The sequence below is a fragment of the Cavia porcellus genome, unplaced genomic scaffold, assembly GCF_034190915.1.
Source record: "Cavia porcellus strain 051 isolate PalLab524CR breed Dunkin Hartley unplaced genomic scaffold, mCavPor4.1 scaffold_10, whole genome shotgun sequence".
In the NCBI taxonomy this organism is placed as follows: Eukaryota; Metazoa; Chordata; class Mammalia; order Rodentia; family Caviidae; genus Cavia; species Cavia porcellus.
Genome location: NW_026947493.1, coordinates 9,404,012 through 9,425,503, shown reverse-complemented (window position 1 = coordinate 9,425,503; position 21,492 = coordinate 9,404,012). Strand labels below are relative to the sequence as shown.

The 21,492-nt window shown below is 32.8% G+C and overlaps 1 protein-coding gene across 9 annotated transcripts in view; it reads left to right on the top strand.

Annotated features, from left to right (window-relative positions):
• The window catches only part of Tbc1d5 (TBC1 domain family member 5), a 615,865-nt gene that overhangs the window by 306,145 nt on the left and 288,228 nt on the right, over positions 1-21,492 (top strand). For 7 of the 9 annotated variants that reach the window (XM_063257823.1, XM_063257829.1, XM_063257828.1 and 4 more), the window contains one exon: positions 11,204-11,273. The exons of the other annotated variants lie outside the window; for them this stretch is intronic. In XM_063257823.1, the coding sequence (XP_063113893.1) occupies positions 11,204-11,273 (70 nt within the window). The remainder of the gene's footprint in view (positions 1-11,203; positions 11,274-21,492) is intronic. 9 annotated transcript variants of the gene reach the window in all.

The following is a 21,492-nucleotide window of genomic DNA, read 5'->3' as shown; positions in this document are numbered from 1 at the left end:
TAAAGCCAACTAAGATCGTACAGTGAAATTGGTACAGAACTTCACAGTAGGTTACCAGCATAACAGTAATAGGTATCACATTATATTTTGTTATCTTTATAATAGTTGTTCTTTCAATACCGTATATCTAAATGAGATGAAATATAGAACACTATAGAAGTTATCAAAACAGAATATTGAATAGAGCAGTACCATTAATCAGAAAAGAGCAAAACAGTAATAAAAATATTTGCCTTCAAAGAAATGGTAGAAGGAAGTCCCCCTTATTTGCTATGGTCAACCTCCCAGGAGATGCTCAGATTTCTGGTTCCCACTTGCTAATGGGCGGGGAGGAAGAGGAGAAGGAGGATATGGGAAGTGGGATAATTGACTCTAGGCCATGTAGCAGTAGGTTCACTATTGCTAAGCAGGGAGGCAGAATGGTTATTTGTTTTCACAGTGTCCTCAGTTCCAACATGGCGTGGATTTCAGGAGACACTGCTAGTTCTCCCCCAGAAAGGGTTGCAGTCTGCCACCCTGCCTCTGCTTACCAGGAAGGGGAGGTGCTGGCTTGGCTTCCCAGAGTCCTAAGTTCCAACATGGCGGGGATCTCAGGAGTCTGTCTCCCATTTCTAAGGGTCCCCCAATTTATAGGTTCATCTGTTTGGTATAGCACAAATCTCAGTCTGTTCACTTTTCTTTGTGTCTTTTTCTTTCTGTTCCTCAGACCAGACAATTTCTTCAGATCTACTAACTGTGTTCGGCCTGTATGTACCTATTTTGAACCCTGCTAGTGAATTTTTCTTTTTCTTAATGTTTTTATTAGTATATGTCTATAATATATATAATAAATATAATAATGAATACAATCATCCTGGGTACACATATTTATCTATTCTTGATTCTTTTTATTTCCCTTCCCCTCTTCTCCCTCTGTTCTTTATCCCTTTCCCATTCTTTCAAATAACCAACTATATATCCTTTGAATTGTTCTTTTTAGTCATTATCATTAATTTCCTCTCTGATCTTTATAATTTCTTTCCTTCAGTTAATTTCAGGTTTGGATTGTCCTTGTCTTTCTAGGACCTTATAACACATCATTAGGTTATTTATTTGGAATTGCTTTGTTCTTTTTGTGTGTGCACTGAAAGTTCTAACCTTTCCTCCTAGAACTGTTTTCATTGTATCCCATATGCTTTTTATGTTGTTTCCATTGTCATTTGATTCTAGAAACTTTTTATCTCTTCCCTAATTTACATTGATTATTCAATAATATGTTATTTAATCTCTGTATCTTCTTGTAAGTTCCGTGGTTTCTTTTGCTATTTATTTCTAGCTTCATTCCACTGTGATTTGACAATATACCCATGAGTTGTTTCAATTCTTTTTTATTTATTTAAGCATTCTTTATGTTCTACAATATAGAGTATTTTGGAAAAAACTTCATGGGCTGTTGAGAAAGTGTGTATTCTGTTTTTAGATGAAATGTTTTGTAGGTATCTGTTACGCCCATTTGTTCAGTGGTGTGTCTTATCACTAACAAGTCTTTGTTGACTTTTTCTGTTTTGACCTGTCAATTTGTCCTAGTGGGCTAATGAAGACTCCACTAAGATTGCGTTTGTGTCCGTCTCTCCTTTTAAATCTAGTAGTTTTGTTTGATGCAGTTGAATTTATCAGTGTTGGTTTAGAATTGTTAGCCCTTGCCGTTAAACTGTTTCCTTTACCAGTTTGTAGTGATATACTGTCTTTTGGCATCAGTTGATATCTGCTGTATCTGAACAGAAGATTCTTATTCTTGATTGTTCTGGGGTTCTGGTTGAGTGGAGTATCCTTTTCCATCATTACACTTTCAGTATACTGTATCTGTATATTCTTTTGGATGAAGTGTGTCTCTTGTAGGCAGTATGTAGTTCCTTTTCCCCTCTTCCAGTCTAGCAGTCTATGTCTTTTCAATGAGTTAAGACCATTGACATTCAAAGTTGTTAATGTAAGGCACTGACAAAATCCTATCATTACATCACTCTTCCAGGGCTGATTCTTTTTTTTTTTTTTCTTTTCTCTCCTCTTATTTACTTTCCCAGTTAGGTGTATTATTTCCTTTGGGATTTATAGTACTGCTATTCTCCGTGTCTCTTTCTGGGGCTTCCTTAAGTATTATCTGCCATGCTCTGCTGGTTTAGTGGTCGTGAATTTATTATGGATTGCCTTTATATCTCTGTCAATTTTGAGGACTAATTTTTGTAGGATATAAAAATCTAATTGATACTTGCTTCCTTTTAGGGCTTGAAAAACTTTGCTGCATGCTTTCCTGACCTATAAGTTTCATGCTGAGAAATCTGCAGTTATTCTGACGAATTTGCCTTTATAAGTTACTTGGTGTTCTGTAACAGCTTTTAGTATTCTCACCTTTTTTTGAAGTTCTGGAATTTGATTATAATGTCTTTGGGAGAGATTTTTTTGTTTTGTTTTTGTTTTTTCTGCTCAAGGATATTTGGAGTTTTTGTGTGTTTTGTACTTAAATAGTGAATTCTTTCCCTAGATTTAGAAAGCTTTTTGCTAGGACTTCATTAATAAAATTTTTATATTTTTCAAAGTGTCTTCCAGTTGTTCCTGTATTCTTATATTTCTGAGGGTTCTTTTTCTGTTCATTTTTGAGTTATCTAGCAGCTATTAGATTGAGTTTGCATAATGCCTTGCAGTTTTTATGTTTCATACATTTATGACCTATTCATCTTGTCTTCTGTTTGTAACATTCTGCCGCACACATTGTCAACTGTGCTACAGTTGAATTTTTCATATCATTTATCTTCTTTCTGTTGCATTTTTTGCATCATCTTCCTGCTTTCTTTCTCTTCATATTTTCTAATTCTTTTCTAAAACTATCATTTATATCTTGTATTTTCTGCATTAAATCAAGTAGTTTATTGTTTCTTCTTCAAACTTATCAGTTTATTGATAGAATCCTTTGTTATTTCTTTGAGTTCATTAAACTCATTTATTTGTGTGTTTCTTCTTTTACATCTTCAAACATTTTGATCATTTGGTTTTTGAGATCTTCGTTTATAGCTGCCTCTCTTTGTCAGTGTGATAAGTTTGGGGAGAGTTAGGGGTTGGGGGTACTTTTTGCTTTTCTTGTGTTTCTGCTGCTTTTGTACTTTTGGTTGAAGATCAGTTAGGGTAGAGCAAATCTGTCACTATGTGGATCTGTTTTAAATTTTGTCTCCCTGTGATATATCCTTGAGTTTGGTTAAGTTTTGCTGTTTATATTCCTCTTGGACTTATTCAGTGTAATACTTGATGGTTTTCTTAATGTCCAACCTTCTGAGAGCCTGATCCTCACTACCATTCAAAAAAGGAGAAAACAAACTGCAGAATGTTAACACTGCAAAAACATACTGGATAATTGTCATACATTAAAACCTGAAAGTAGTAATCATTAACAACAGAAATCAACAACTAGTAGAGTCAAAAAACTGTTCATGACATGTCCTAAGAACTGATAATAGCCTGGGGATTTAGCTCAGCGGCATAAGCACCTGCCTTGCAAGCAGGCAATCGTGAGTTCGATCCCTGGTACAGATAAAAAAAAAAAAAAAAAAAAAAAAAAACGAAAAAGACAAAAAATACAAAGAACTGATAATAGCTGTAACTCTACCATCCTTATCAATATAAAGACCTCCAATAATACTGTAGTACAAAAACAAACCAACTGTTGACCATATTGTATACACATATGAAAAACAACAATTATACCACGATTAACAGCAGAAAGGAATTCAACAGTAATAGCAGAGTAAAATAAATAGCTAAAGATTAATAAAGCTTAATAGTAATAAATGAAGAGGATAGCAGAGGGGAAAATCAAAGAAATAAATTTTATTTTTAGTATGTATTTGCCATACATAATTATCTCATTTGTGATGTATAATTTGTACCTGTATATGATACCTCTTAATTCCTCAAAGAAGTAAAATTTGAAAATGAAACAGATGATGAGAGAATAATTAACTAAAAGTCCAATTAAGGGATATAAGAAAGTTAATAGAATAAGGTAAAAGTAACAGAAAGCGAAACAAGAAATATAAAAAGAGCAAAAACGGAGGCCGAGGATTTAGCTCAGTGGCACAAGCACCTGCCTGGCAAGTGCAAGGTCGTGAGTTTGATGCCTGGTACCAATAAAAAAAAAAATAAAATCAGAGTAAAAGATAGGGAAAAAATTCAATAGAAACATGCCCCTCCCAAAAGAAAATCAAGATAAAGATAAATGAGTCCAAACATCTTTCCTTGGATTTGGTTCAGTGCTTTCTTTCCCAGCCTGTGGTAGTGGAATGCACCATGTATTAGTGGGGGATAGTGAGTCACAGCTATGGCCTATTTTCTTTTGATGCCCACAGTTTGTGGTGGATATGTTGACTTCTTTCCCACCTTTCCTTAGGTGCCATTAATCAGTGATCCGGTGTTCACTTAGGCCTGTATTCCCTCTCCGACATCTCTTAATATTTGTGCCCTTTTGTCTGCTCCAAGTCACTGCTATCTCCAAATAGCTATTTTTTTATCTTATTGATACATTTTAGATATACATAATGATAATACCATAGCAAATTTCCTGTACATGATATATCTTGCTTTTTCTTTCCCATTTCTCTTTCTGCTCTTCAACTCTTCCCCTCCTTTATTACAAAAGCATTGTTTCCATTTTTTATTTCTATTCTTTTTTTCTTGTCCTTTCTTTCCTTTCCTCCGTCTCCTTTCTTGTTCTTCTTCCCATTTGAACATTTTCTAAAGAAAATGTCTGAGTTGCTCTATGATCCGTGAACTTTGAGGGGCCTCCATTGCGCCTGAGGTCTCTGTCTGTATACCCCAAGATGTAGCAACTATCTAAACCCAAGCATATCCTTGATCACATTGGCAGATGGGAAAAGCAAACAGACACTGATGCAGACAGCAAGGGGCAGGAATAACAGACATTCTGCCAGACTCAGTGTCAGCACTTTTACAGTCAGTACCTTTAGAACATTACTTGAGAATGGTCTGGCCTCTCTCAAGGAGTGAGACCACTTCGTTTTTCACAGCTTAAGCTTGCTGCTTCCTTAAAATCAGAAAATCTGCAACTAGGCTGCCTCTTTTCTGTGACAGTGTCTTATGGTCTTCTCCCACCTAGTCACTCTTGCAAGGTGACTCCAGAGACCATGAAGTGTGCTTGTTCTGTGACTTCTGATTCCTGGAATATCTTAGTCTTAATAAACCCCTTCTTACTTTTCAGATTTTATTAAAATGGTTTCCCAAATATGGTATACACTACAGTGGATTTCTTTTCCATCTTTTGCCTGCAATGCAGAAGTAGTCATTTTCACATTAAAAATCTCATGCTGTACATGATAGGATTATATCCAGAAGATGAGAAGTATAAAACGAAAGAGGCCTTTATTCTGAGAACACGGAGAGAGAGAACCAGCCCCCCACCCCCCACCCCCGCTGGAGTCCGCTTTCTCTCTGGCTGACAGGTGGTGTGGGGGATATATAAGTAGCCTAAGATTAGGGTAGTGTCCTAAGGCCATTAGATGCACAGGTATCTCATTGGCACATGTTTGGTGCCAGGGGCAGATTCCTAAGGGTGGGGGAAGATAGAGTCACAGGTAAATCTCTAGGGGCAGGGGAGATAGGAGCTTCCTGGTTCCGGTTGAGGCTTTTCTGGCTACAGAGTCCTGTCTGGGCCAAAACCCTTTCAGTACAGTATTTGCTCCTTACAGTAACCCTGGGCTTTTCTTGAGCTAGCACGGGTGTCCAATTCTGCTGACCAAGTTTGTTGTTTCTTCTTGGAGCTACTGACACTGTCCAAGTTTACCGTGTGTTTGTGGAGAGGGACCTCTTCCCCACCAGCTGGGATTGGCATTCAACTTGGTACTTATCTCTGTGTTGCCTGCCAGTTTCTCCATAGTATCTAGTTTTCCATTCACCCTTTTCTTGATCCCCGGAAGTCTTACTTCATTTTCTCTTCAGTGAATTATTGTTTTCCAAGGGTTTGCATTCCAAGTTCTAGAAAGGCTATATTTTGCTGACAGTCTTCACTTAACATTTTTAATCTCTCTAGTGAATTTTTCTTTTTGTTTCTTTTCAGCTCTAGAATTTCTCTTTATAATTTTTGTGTTTATTGATAGCCCCATTTTGTTTATATACTAGATTCCTTATTTCCTTTCATGGTTCATGTTTACTTTCTACTCTTTGAGTATCTCTAGATATTTATTTTCAAATCATTGTATAATAGCTTTAATTTCTAGAGAGAATAATTTGTTTAGTGGTTTGAACTAGCCCTACTTCCTCTTTCTCTGCATATAATGTAGCATTTTTGTTGTTACCGAAAAATGAATATTAGAATATTATAATTTGGTAACTCTTAAAATTGTATTTTCCCCTTCCCTAGGGGATTAATTGATTATGTAACTGTTAAACTAAAGTTTTACAAGTATTTACAAATGTGGTACCTAAATCCTTTGTTTCTTAGATTGTATTCAGCTAGGGTATTGACAGAGATACAGTATCCTAGAATGTTATTAGCTATTAAAGGAACAAAATCAAAGAAACCAAAACCAAAGCCTGTGTCCACAGATTGGCATCATATTGCTACAGACTTGTATTGAGTCAAGCTTGCATTGATCTTAACAGTGGTCATATTGTTTTCTAGAGGTTCAACAGCCTAGTTGGGCAAGACCTTCTCAGTAAAAGGCCATTCTCAGCAAACAAACAGGCAACTGCTAAAAGGGCAGTCAGTGCTCCCCTCAGCAAACAGAACAGATGGCCATAAAGAAAATTTAGGACTAGACATACCGTCTCCCCAGCCAGAAACTCCAGTATTATCTACACATCTGCGCTCTTTGGAATTTTGACCCCAAACATGCCATCTAGATTTGTTGGGATTATAATCTGATCCCCAAAGCCTGTATAAATTTAACTTCTCTTTTGCCTGACTACTGGGATATGCATGATCTCACCCAGATGGAATAACGTCCCACCTAGTTTTGCTCACCTGTGTTTCTGGGTGATTTTTAATGTACTGTTGCTAACACTTATATTTTTAGCTTGCTTTTCTTTGTTTCTGTGGATGAATGAATATTTGGAATATCATACTCTTAGTTTTCTAATCTGCTTTTTTCTGTTGTTTTAAGAAAATTATTAATGATTTTAGAGGAACAAAATATTTTCTTAAAATAGTGCCTGTGTATTTCTGTTTTACATTTGAGTTTACATTGTATAATTTGAAAATATTAGAAAACTACATATGACCATTAAATAAATCACTTAAGTATACATAAATTTACTGTAATAGAGAAAATAGAAAATCATTAAATTCATGAATTTATTGTATAGACTTTAACACTAGTTTTTAGAGCTAAGGGACAAACATCGATTTTTCTTTTTTTAAATTCCCTATAAACAGATGGGAACGTTTTTGTTTTGGTTCCAGTGATCAAACTCATGACCCTGTACTTGCCAGGCAGGGGCTTATGCCACTGAGCTAAATTCCTGGCCCTCAGTCATGGATTTTTAGCATTAATATTTAGCCTAGGGAGGCTGATAATTACTTCCATCCTTAAAATGTATTATACTTAGTGGCCACTGTGTTTATGAGTGATGATGGCTGAACTGATTATTATGCTTTGCCTTTACTTTGTGTCAACATATGAGTATACTTTATTCAGTTTTTAAAATCATATCATTTATAAGAGGTACTAAATTTAATTAAAAACTTCTTGTGGTGTACTGTACTTAATTTTAAAAAAAGAGCTTCTTTCAGGTCCTTACTAAACCCATAGTTTGTTTTCACAGTTTGATTATATTTCTCTAACAATTCAGTGGTAAAACTTTTTAAAAATTATGTAATACATTTCATAGGTGCCATGTGTAGGCATTAATCTGGCTGTTTTTAACCTAACCTACTTCAAAATCTCCTGGCTTTCCCTTCATGAAGGAGATAGATGTTTGTGCATAAAAAGTGCAACAAAATCTATTGTGAAAACTCATTTAGCATGATGTCAGCAGTATATAAATAGAATCAATAAATGCTCTTAGCCAAATATGAGTGCAGATAAACCTAAAAGAAAATCCATACTTCATTCTGTACTGAAATTTAAGGCACTATTATACATATTATTCACTTAATAAGATATATGTATATATTAGAAATAATTATGAGGAAATACTAACTTTTTGTGTCTTCTTTTAAACCAACCTATTTATCAGTGGACTATTTTCAAATAGCCACTGTAATTGTGATTGTCATAAACTAGTTGCTTACCAGTTAGTCACATATGTTACATAAATTGCAGACTTATAATCACAAGTTATGAATATTTTCTATAAAAATATACAAAAATAACAGCATATGCATATATTTAACATGCATAAACAAATACAATCAGATTATTATATTCATTAGTTTAACATTAGAATACCTTTTAAATTTAAATTGTATTTTAAAATTTCTCAAATTACTTCACAAGCAGCTAAAAGAAAACATATCTTAAAATCAGGTTAGATACTTATGCTGTTTGACCATTTAAAAATCTTTGGGTAGGATTACTTAAATGACATATTTGTGTGTGTATATGTGATTGGAAAATACCCTATGCATTCTTGTAGTTATGGGTACCAGGAATCTTAGTTCAGGAATTAGAATAGCAACTAAAAAACATCATATTAAACTCTCTTACACCCTCTGTTGTTCTTTTGGGGGAATACTACACATACATTCCCATTACTGAATTGTCATCACAATTACTTAAACTTCCTGATAAAATTAATAATTATTTCATTATACATAACCTCCAAATTAAATTAAATAATAAAGAGTTTGTAACAGTGTTTGTTTTTATATTACAAGATATGTTTTTTCATCATTTTACAGCTTAAATGAAAGATGAGGATTTGTTTTCCTTTAATTTTTCCTAGTTATCAGTTTCAAACTCCCCAAATGTTTCACAGAATATATAGCGTGTTATTTCTACAGTTTCCCAGAATTGCATATACTGTCATTCCTTTATAAACCTTTCAATAATTTCTTTCTAAAATAAGTCTGAAATTATCTGTACTGAAATTAAGAATTTATAACTGTAAGAACAGATGTTTTCATAAACATTTGTTATGATTAATTTCAATTACAAGACTGAAGGAATGAAGCAGTTTTTCCTGCTTCAAAACTATATTGCCTTTTCCCCATATAGCAAAATCTGAAATCTTTTCTCTAATATTGTCAACTTACTCCTTATTTTGTTTTATAAAAAGAAAAACTTTTTTTTCCCCATATTACCCTGAAAATTAGATTTCATGTGATATCTCATTTGGTTAACAGTTAAAAACGTAAGAAAAGCTTTGTAATATCTTATGATGATAAAAGCTGCCTGTTTTAAAAAAAAATTCTCCTTTTAAGTATTTTCTATTCAATCTGGTAAATATCAGCTTAAAGGAATAAGTTTCTGTTCGTGAAATTGTGTATATTTAAATTCTCTTTTGTTTTAAAGAGAAAGTCTCACATTTTAAATGTATACTATAGTTCTTATTCTATGCTGATTATGAAATGTTTCACAGGAAATGACTGCAAGCTGTTAAATAACATGTGTTATGGCAAATTTTCATTTTGCAAGATAGAGACTAATTTTGCTTTCATCTTTTTCATTTATTATAGTGTTACAGATTTTTAAAAACAAAATGAAGTATGTGCTGTCTTACCCATGGTTTCAAACAATTAGCAACATATACCTAGCTGATTTTAAACATTTAAGTTTTGTCAATTATTTTCTTTAAATTGTCACATTTTTAAGAGTAATAAATCATTATGGTGCTAGTTAAGTTTAAAATAAAACACCTATATTATATTTTGAAAAGGAGTAGAATTAAAAGTTCAAGAATTGGGCTGAGTTCAGTTCTCAGAATTCTGAACATTTTGTCAGAGCTGCGAAGATCCTGAAGAGAACCAACATTCTTGACTAATGTGTAAGCTATAAAATGTTTAACACGTATGGATAGCTATCATTAAAATTACATTTCAGCTTTAAGTAACTATTTATTATGTAGTTTAATTATGTAAGTGTACTACCTTAAGTACTATACTCAGTTTATCTCTAAACTGAGAGCTCCATAATTGCCACTGGACTTAACCAAGACCACTATGCTGCTTTCCAGTGATACCTTAGATTGCTCAAAGAAGGTCAAAAGTATAATTATAGTTGAATAAATCATTAAATTATTAAATTTTGTTATAAAAATGAATATAAGCTGAAGTTTGAAAGTTACACTGTAGAAATTAGGAGTATAAAATATAACAAGATTCTAGTCTTAATTTATTTTGAAGAACAAATAGTACATTTAATTATAGTATACAGTAGCATGCCTTTGCAAGAAGTATATTTCCAAAAATTAAGGTATTAAAATTTTATAAGCAAGAATATGTGTTTTAAAAATTAGTGTTTTAAAAATTGTAGTAGTTTTTATTTTTAGCATATAAATGTTACATATATATTTGTTTTAAATTTGGATTTTTAAAAACATACCATTTTTTTGAGAGAAAATAGTTTGTTTTCCTAAATGTTGTTATATGAAACACAGCTCCCTTTTGATGTTTTTTTTTTTTTCTCTCATTTTAAATTACTAGAGTAAGTGAAGCATACAGTTGTGGGGGAAAAAATTTAAGGTATATTTAAAGTCCTTTAAAATGCATCCTTAGTCACCACTTCCCAAGTCTGCTTTCTGCTTTACCTCTCTGTCGAAGAAATTTCTAAGTAGTAGAAAAGTGTGAGTTCCAAAAAATCCTCAGATCTGGTCTAAGCTACACAACTTTTTTTGTCTGTGCCAGTGATCAGGAGAGGTGGTTAGTCACAACAACAATAACAAAATTTCATTTGTTTATAACATTAGCTTCTAAGTAAATGGCTTATAAATTTCACTTTGCCTGTGATTCATAAGAAGAAACTGCCTGCATCATACTTTGATTCTTTTAGTTGTTACTTTGGTATTACTAATACCCAATTTAGGAGTAATGGTTTTGCTTTATATTTTGGCATCTAAATGAATTTTTTTTACCTAAAGGACTCTTAGAAGGGAAGGTATAAGAGAATATATATGCTTTTTTGATTATTATATATTATAAAGCTATTACATAGATTTTTTTTTACACTAAAATGCTCAGTTTACAATCTACATTATTTCAGTGCTTTCACTTTTTTTTTTTCAGGAGATTCAAATAAAAATGGAAGAAGAACAAATTCTATCTTAGACTCTGAAGGGACTTTTAATTCATATAGGTAGGTAATAACTACTCAAGTACATAATTTTACAAGATAATGTGTAAGATACATAAGTGTTACAGGCACATAATCTTAGAATACTAAGGAACTGCTACCTCTGCTTTTAAAATGTGGCACTTTTAAAGAATATTGTGATATGTGATTACATTATTACAAATTGTAGAAAATGTAATATCTAAGATTTCATTAAATGGACTTCCTACAGATATCTATTGTTGTGCTATAATAGGATAATTGTATTAAGATTCATTATAACCCATTTTTTATTTTCCTAGTATATTTTTCGAGTACTAAAATAAAGGCTTTCGTGTAATTTCCTGCAAAATAAGAGTATATAGCTAAAGAGTAGAGAAGATATAATTCATAGTTGAATTAAATACTGTCTGTTAGTCTACTATTTGGGGTCTTTAGCAAACAAAGCAGTTTCTCAATTAGTAGTTTTTATAAGGTTTTACTACTTAACAGAATATATATTTTTATCTTATATTTGGTTAATATTCTCCTTATACTGTAACTTTAATTTTGTTTAAGTAAATGTTTTCAATTTGGCCCTTTATAACAGATAAATCAGGAAGAAAAGAGGTTAAAGTGCTCCCAGCAATACATGACAGTTCATATACTGAATGAAAATTGTATAAGAACTATCATTTTAGGAAAAAAATGCGGATTCAGCATTGGTGCATGTAAGGATTAGGGCTGGCAATTCAGATGACTGAAGAAATACTTTAGTTGAAGTATAGCGTTGTCCTTAGGATCCGTTAGTTCTAAAAATATATAACAGTATTAAAATGAACTCCTGCACACTTGGAAACTTATTTGATTATTAACTCCTGTTGTATATTAAATGTAAAGATTATGCTTATATTTTTATTTGTGTATATATTCTATTTCCTTAACTAGAACTGTGTCATTTGTTTCTTCAGATCCCAGCAGGCTTAACATTTGAGAAGGGCCTTGTATAAAGGAGACATTAACAAGGATGTAATAAATGAAATTTTAAAAATTAGTTTATATATTTAAGAAATGAGACAGTAATTGAAACACTTGACATCTTCACTTTGTATCAGTTGGGTGCTGTGTAAATAATGACTCCTTTAAGTGTCACTGGTACTAGAAAAGGCTTATGTTCCCAATGTGTTCTAAAGGGTATTATCAGAGCAGTAAAGCTCATCCTATCTATCCTATCTTAAAACTTTATAGTTCTCCAAGTTTTTCTTCTACTTCTCCAAGTATGAGACAAAGCTTGAAATTTAACATATTAAATAAAAGGTAGAATCCTGCGTCTTGAACATGTCACAGGTTATCACAACAACTAAAAAAGTGAATATAAAAGATAGCTAAATAAATACTAATTGGGCATGTAGCTGAAAAATGTTAATATAATCCTATACGTGAAATCTATGATAGTAATACACTTATTAAATATAAATGTGAAAACCAAGACAAAAGGGAAATATATTTGAAAGGAAGGAAAAATCTTAACTATATGTATACAGGTTTTTGAAAATTACATTTTATAACAGTTTTAGCTAATATTATGAATAACAGTTTTAGCTAATGTTAAGAATATTTTAATGTGAAGACAGTATTGTAGTTTATTTGTTCTTGAGTAGTTTGCAGATTAAAGTATCTTAGTATTTTTGAATAACTATTTTGAAAATGAACTCTTTTTTTTTTTTTTTTTTTTTTTTTTTGTCTTTTTTTTGAGACAGGTTCTCGCTATGCAGTTCAGGCTGTCCTTGAGCTCACTTTGTAGCTCAGGCTGGTCTCAAACTCGCAATGATCCTCCTGCCTCAGCCTCTCGAGTGCTGGGATTACAGGCATGAGCCACCACACCCGGTTGAAAATGAACTCTTAATGCATTTTTATACAATAAATACTAATGTTAACAAAATATTTTTAACCAATGCTTGTCACTGTTGGAATGTTAGGATATTAATTTATTATTATAAATAAAAGGCAAGATATGTAAAAGTGAGCTTTTAATAGTTGACAGGCCAGTGCTGCTATTTAATAGTATTATAGTATTTAAGGTGTAAAATGAATATTTTTCTACTTAGTAGCTGGTAGTTCTTATAATTAGCTTACTTGTGAATTTGACACAGGTTAAATGTAGGATTCATAGACGCAGAGGTCTAGGATATATTTTCATATTAAGGTTAACTGAAGAAAAACTATGAATTATTGTAGAATCATTAAAATGACAACAGGATTGTCAGTAAAATTTACTTTTGAAAATGAAAATTATTTCTCTATTATAATTGTGGCACTGTTAAACTAATTAGAAATAAATTATCTGAAAAATGAACATCTTCTAGCCCTCCGACTTTCATACATTCTTTTGTGTAGCATTTCAACCTTTGTTTTAAACTGTTTCAGAAATCCAACCTTTCTTTATACTTCAACAATTCATATCTTACATCTTGTACTGGCTTACCAAGGTATAGCTGTTTGAGTCCAGGATGAATACTACTGGCTTTAGTTTCCCATCTATACAATGGGCACTGTGATCTTTAAGCCTTTTCCTTTCCACAACTTTTTAAAAGACTGAGGTAAAATGTGTTAAATAAAGCCTTTTGAAAATCCAAATGCAAAGTCATTATTCTATGTTCATCCCATGTGAAATGATAACATTGTTTCCTCATTGTTTACCATTAAATGTGTGTGCACTTTTGTAGCATATACTGGCTTTTGAGTTCAGTCTTGAATTGGTATTTCATCTACAGTCTTTCTGCTATTTACATTATTGTGGTATTAGATTGTCAAATTAAAGAACAGATAGTTCTCTGGATGTTTGTTTTCAAGTTTATCTAAGTATAGTATGTCAGCTGAAATTCTGATTTCAAATATGTGAAAGACTTGGGCCAAGTTTGAGGTTCCTTTTCCCTACCTTTGAAGTGCAGATAATAAAATATGTCTGATAAGGATTAGTTTAATAAGATAAAAATCATATGATGAATGCCGAATAATGCTCATTTTTATGATCTAGCCAGTATTGTAATCATCATTGTCATCAAAATTAATCCTTTGGTATTGTAGAAATTTCTTATAGTGCTCTAATGTAGAGCTCCCAAAAGGAAGGGGAAAAATGTCTTATAGAAGAAAAAACAATTTGTTAGCAGAAAGGGAGATTAAAGCTTTAAAACAAGCTTAACTGGAGGCTTACAATTCTGTCTGGTAAAGTATTCCACGTTGCCTTGTGTAGCACATTTGTATACCTAATAAAGTTGAAGGAAGGATGTTTTACTAATAAATTCAGAGAAAGATAGCTAGAACTTGTAGCAAGTAATTTTGAAGTTTGAAGTCAGTTGACCCTTCTCTGTAGCTTTATGTGCCTAAATGCTTATGCACATATATTTTTTAATAGCCTTGAAGGGTTTACTTTTTTGTTGTTGTTTTGTTTGTTTGTTTATTTTTTACCAGGGATTATACTCACAATCTTGCACTTGCCACGCAGGCACTTATGCCATTGAGCTAAATCCCCAGCCCCACAGTTTTACTTTGGATTTGCTTTTGGACTTACTTTTGATTTAGATAGATAGGGCACAACAGTATTTAACTCATAAGGCATAAATATGATTATTATGATGCCTGAATAGTACAGCAGATCTTGTTTTCAAAATTTTGGTTAAAATTTGACTGTAAGTCTACCAACTTATAAGATAGAGAAAATATTGATTCTATGAAATAAATCTTGTACTTCTTAAAGACCAGTGTTAATGTTTTCTGTCACTGATGAACTTTCTTTCTTAATTTAATTGTTAAACTTAGAGAACCTTGCTGGTTATGAAGAAGAGCAATAGTTTCATGATGACCAGTTTAACTTAATGGTGGTAGCAAAGGGATACATGGTAAAAGAAGTATTCTTTCTCTACTACTCTCCTCCCCTTTCCAAGGGCAGCTGACCTTCTTCTCGCCAAAAGAAGCAAACCTCTTGCCAGCACATATGACTACAACTATTACATTAATCTGTTTAGCTGTAGTACCAGCTGCTTGCATGTTTTTAATTATCTTATTAGATGGTATAACAGTGACCTATGAAATAAATTGAAGGTGAACAAATCTTTCCGTTTATTACTTTTATTTCTGAGAGTTTTTGATCAATCGATTTTAACTTTCTACAAAAGTTCACAAGAAATCAATGTAATGCTTTTTAAAAGAGACTTTTAAAGTATAATGTTATAATTTCCATTATAGGAAATAACTATTTTTGTTTTTGCCTTTATTTTACCTTTAAGTCACAAGTTGTGTATATTGTCAATTTCATGTCAAATTTGGCTTACTAGTTAGTTTAGTTAAAAAAAAAAAAAAGCTGAGACCAGTTATTTGGCATTCTCTTAGAAACTCAAAATACTACGTAATTTTCACATATCAATTGACATTGTATAAATAGCATAGGATAGAATGAAATCATTTTCTGTTGTTTTAAAATAAATTTATATATTATATTTCACTCATTTCCTAGAGTCTAGATATATACTCATAAATGATCGAGTTTACTTCATTTTAAAATATAATTTCACATAGCTCCATCTATGGTATATTTTTCTAAGCTGTGCTATTAGGAAAAATGTATTGTCTTTTGGATTTTGACAGTTGGATAATTTTCAAAAGCAATGTTGATTTCAAGAGAAACCCACAATAATAAAAACCAATGGTTGTTCCATCACATGTCATTGCCACTACAGATTGTAATAATTTAGGATCCCTGGTGTTGAATTAGAAAACAGAAGTTACTTGAATATAAAGAAGATTGCAATATACTACTGTGTGTGTGTTTTGTTAATAAATCCTACAACTAGCATAGTGAGGTGACTAAAGAAAAATCCAAGGATTTGAATATTTTAAAGCATACATTTTACTTTTTAACAAAAATTTTCATACTTATGTTTTTCTCTGAAGAATACTATTAAATTTCTGATCAGGTTTTTTTTTTTTTTTTTTTGATACCATGGATCAAATTTATGCTCAGTGGCTAAATCCCCGGTCCCTATTAAATATATTAAAAACTTTCATTGAAAAAATAAAGGGAGCATTTCCCTTTTATAGTAATACTTTATCACTGTAGGGGAGACAGACAAAGATCCTTGTCTCCGAATTCATAATTTCTAATTTCTTGATAGAGATTAGAGCTTCCTAGTTACTTCTTTTTTTCTACATGGTATATTTCACAATTCACCAGTTAAAGACCACTTAAATTGGTAAATTCTTTTTGAAAAGTTACAATATATTTGTAAAAAAAACAAACCTTAGCACTAATAATAGTTTGGTTTTTTTTTTGGTACCAGGTATCAAACTCATGACCTCAGGCTTGCCAGGCAGTAGTAACAGTTTCTGATTTTTTATTTCATAGGAAATTTCTAGGAATCAAAGTTTTTTTGTTTGTTTGTTTGTTTTTTGGTCTTTTTTTTTTTTTGTCTTTTTGAGGCAAGGTCTCACTGTGCAGTTCGGGGTGGTCTTGAATTGGCAACAGGCTGGTCTCGAATTGGCAACAATCCTGCCTCAGCCTCGCAAGTGCTGGAATTGTGCTTGCTCCGGTAGCACATATACCAAGTGCTGGGATTACAGGAGTGCACCATGCCTGGCTGAATCAAACATACGTTTAAGAGAGAAATTTCACAGAATATTTTATAGAAATTGATATTCAATAGTTGCTTCATTATTTGTATCAGAATTCTTTGCCTTTGAGGGAAAGTGGCAGTGGCTAGCAATTCTGTTTTTGTTTTTTTCTTTATTTTTTTAATCCAGAGTTTTTATAAGTGCTTTTTTAACATTTGTATATACACACACTTAATTTCAATTTTTTAAATGTGCTTTTAGTTCTTAAAAGCACAAAATTCTACTATATTAGAACTAAACAGACTTTCAGATTTTATTCATCCTCAGTAAAAGAAGTTCACAGTCTTCAAGATCTCTGCTGTTGTTTGACCACCTCTTCCCCAACCTTTGCACAGGACTACATTCAGTTTACTTTTCTGGTGTGTGTGTGTGTGTGTGTGTGTGTGTGTCTGTGTGTTGAAGAAAGCTAGCATATTGGTTAATCATTTTGAATATTTTAGCTGTCCATTCAGTGCAGAATAGCAGTCAGTATGCTAAACCTCCAATGGCCTATAGAGAAATCAAATACTGACCCTGTTCTTGGGACACAAATAATCTAAAAGGAGAGACAAATGTGTAGTTATATAGAATAGATGATTGCTGGTGTAATAATGGAGGCATTTATCAAGAACCCTGAGGCCAAATGTGTTGACTAACGTAGTGGGGGTGGAGAGTAGAAGTTTTGCAGTTAGGCATCCTGGGAGACAAGAATTTTCTGGGAGGTGAACAATATGAGCAAAAAGTCTTCTTCTTCTGGCCTTTAGTAGTGCATTCTTGTGATTTCTTTTGCAGTAACAGAATGAGTAGATTTGATTTTTACTTATTTTGTAACAAAATTTGCTATATACAGTTTATGTGACCTATTTCACATAAATATTTAGGTGTATCTTCCTTCATATGTGATTGTATTCTCACGAATGCTATTTTGACTTGAAATTTAGCATAGCATAGATGTTTGAGATGTTTCAATCAGTTGTCAAAAGTTTCGCAGAAATGAAAATGTGAATCTTTGCATTAAAATTATAAACTGTTGGATAGTTGTGCAATTGAAAATGATTATTACATGTCTAACAAAGAAAGTTAAGAAAGCAGCTATGGAATAAAATAGCTTCCTAATGAGAGAAAATTTGAAATTGAAAATATGTCCTAATATCATCACAACACATGGATGAAATTTTAATTTCATGGTTACAGATGCAGTGTTCTGATATATAGAAATAATTTGGTCTGGTCAACATACTCTCAAAAGAGTTTCAAAATCTGTATTTCACTCTACTTGGTTCACATTGGGAAACTAATTCAGATGACATATCTAAGTCTCTTGACTCATTGGAAACAAATCAGATAGTTAAACATTCCTAACTGTGATTCCAGTTTTTTAAAAAATGTCCTTTAGGTCTATAGTTCTCTTGAACAACAGAGCTTTACACACACAGACTTCTTATTTAGATTTGGTTTAGTCCTCGCTAATAAGTTCCCAGTTTCTGTGGTCACCACTGTCCTTTGTCTGCCCCTCCCCCAACCTTAGCACAGGATTACATTCAGTTGGTTTCTCTCCCTTGTATCTTATGTAGGTGGAACAGGGACCATTTTTCCATATGAGGAATTTGGCAGAGAGTAGGAGGTATGGGCATACATAAAGCCATACTTTCCATCTATATTTCTTCGGTGCCACCTGGCTGCCGATGGACCTAAGGAAAGAAAATTTATTTTCCTGCCCTTAATCCCTAGATTTCTAACTATAATATGTTAAGAGGCTTGATAGAAAAATGGTAATTTTCTTTTAGTGCTAATTGCTGTTTTATAGTGGTTTTTATATAATAACTTTATTGGAACATCTCTGGTTCATTTAAAGTAATCTTTGTTCATATAATGTTTTGTGGCATCGATTTGGGGAGATCTAAAGTATTGAGTCTGTGGATAACACAATAGTAAATACAAAATACCAGTAGATCTTTTTATAAAGACTAGATTTGGATATTGCTGAGTTAGGTGAACTTTAAATAATATAAAATTATAACGGTTGAGGATACTTATGCTTAACCCAGCACATTTTATAAACAGTTTAATTTGGGCAAGAAGATAATGAGGAAATGATTAGTCTTCCACTTTGTTTTGGGGCAATCATTTTAATTTACTAGTAAAAATACTACTACCACTGGTGTTATAGCCTACATGATAAAAATAGGAATTCATATTAGGTCTCTATACTTATGATTTTTTCCTGCTAGATCAAGTGATGCAATGTCTCCCTGACTTAGTTTCTTATCCCTGGGCCTTGATACTTGGTACCCATGCTTAAAGGGGGAGAGGTTATTAGGCTCACATTTTAGAAGTTTCAGTCTTTGGGTAGTCAGCCAAATTATGCAAGGCCGCAGGCAGAAAAAAAATGGCTTACTTTAGGGCATACAGCAAGCAGAGAGAGTCTAGGAAGAATCTTAGAAGGGAAATGTGGTGGGTACAGACCACACCCACAAACCAGACCCTGCCTCCACACAGCCAGTCAACTGTGCTGCCCCATAGGCTAAGCACTTTTCAAAAGCCCTACCTTGACTACATGTGTCTGCTAAGGGACATTAAGGAAAAGGACCCTTCTTTCTTTTGGATATATGTTAACATATCAGTTACTTGGAGGTCCAATTCCAGTAGATTCAATGAACTAGAATAGAATCAGAAACTGAGAAATAAGAATTAAGTATTAGAATGGCCCAAAACTTTATTAATTAAAGTGCACTTAGTTATAGGAGAGTCCTACCTTTTTAAAAATCTTCTTCCACTTAGTCTTTCTCAGTTCCCTCCTCTATTGAAAAATACCATAGTTTATGAAATTGAAGTAGGTTAAGTATAAAATTTAATTTTTTATCTTTTTTTAAAGACAAACCAAGCAAATGACAGAGGGAAACTAATTTGAGATATCTGAAAGCTAATGTATACTAGTACTCTTACCTTTCCGTTTCTACTTGTAAGACCGCCAATTCATATCTGAAGTTGCAGAGAGTAGTGAACTCTTAAAAAAAAAAAATCAATAGCAAACTCTATATTGAAATGCCTTTTCCATTTTAAATAAATACTTTTCATGTACACTGTGGCAGTAACATTTGCAGTTTGAGGCACTGCAGTAAAGCTAACATGAATTTCATTTTCCTTCTCAGATGAAGTATTTATGCTTCCTGTAGATCAACTTCAGCATATGATTTTTTTCTTTCCTTATTAACCTGATAAATTTTACCTTTCCACTTAAAGGAAGAACTTCATAGTTTCTCCTCGGCATATTCAAATTGCCAACCTTACTGAATACTGAAATATTTTGCAGTCATTATTATGTAAAACAAGGATTACTTGAACACAAGCATTGCATACTAAGACACATAATCTGCTAAGCAAGAGGATACTGAATGACTAAGAAGCATATGACATAGTCAGCATAGATGTGCTAAACAGAGTCATGCCACGTGTATTGCACAACATGGGGTAGGATGTTGTGAGATTTTATTATGCTAATCATAATGGCACACAATTTAAAACTTGGGAATTGTTTAATTTGGGACTTTTACATTTAATATTTTAGATTGCCAGTGCACTGGGTAACTAAAAACACAGAAAGCACAATTTCAGATAAGGGGAGGTGACTGACTGTATAATTTTCAATGAATTGGTGATAGTCTGAAAAAATACACATGAAAGAGGTGGGTAGTGCTGTGCATGCCTGTAGTCCCAGCATTATAGGAAGCCAGATCAGGAAGACTGGTAAGTTTGAGCCCAGCTTGGGAAATTTAACAATTTAGCAACACTCTTGTCTCAAAAACACCAGGGATATAGCTCAGTGTGGTGTCCTTGGGTTCAATACTGGGAGAAAAGAAAAGCATGAAAAAATGCCACCAAAAATAGAATGGAGAACTGTAAAGCAAAGCACTTTTAACATATAGGGCAATTAGCCTTGCGTTTTCCATGTATGCCTCATTTTGACAGAACAACTTTTAAGTCTTAGGAATGTTTGGGTGTTCTCAATATGTTGTGTTGATAATCATGTATATGAAATTATGCATATACATTGCATTGAATTATGATTATTGCATTGAAGCATGATTTTGAGAATACAAGTTTTTCCTTCCCTCTGTTATTTTCTTCCTCCCTCCCTGGCACAGCAGTGAATCCAACCCAGGGGAATGCAGTTGAGCTACACCCCCAGGACTGTGGGGTTTTTCTTTATAAATATACTGTTTGAGAAACCCTCTTCTGGAAATCTAAAACTTAAAATGCTGTAGAATCTGAAACTCTTTTGATTCCTAATCATACAAAATAGTTTTGATTTCGGTAGTATTACAGATTTGGGGTTTTCAGAGTGAGAAGCTCAACTGCGTAGTCTACACAAATATTCCACAATCCAAACTCTGAATCTTTTTGATCCCAGTCATTTCAGATAAGACATACACAACCTATAACTGAGTGAGATTTTCTTGTACCCTTCAGGGTAGGAATTTTTTTACCTTTTTAGAGCTCCATATGAAATTTTTTTCTAGTTAACATTACTACAAATAAAGTTCATCATTGACTTTAAAAAGTTTATCATATGCCCATTTATTTACATTTTTAATGAACTTTTCTTAGTTCATTTAGC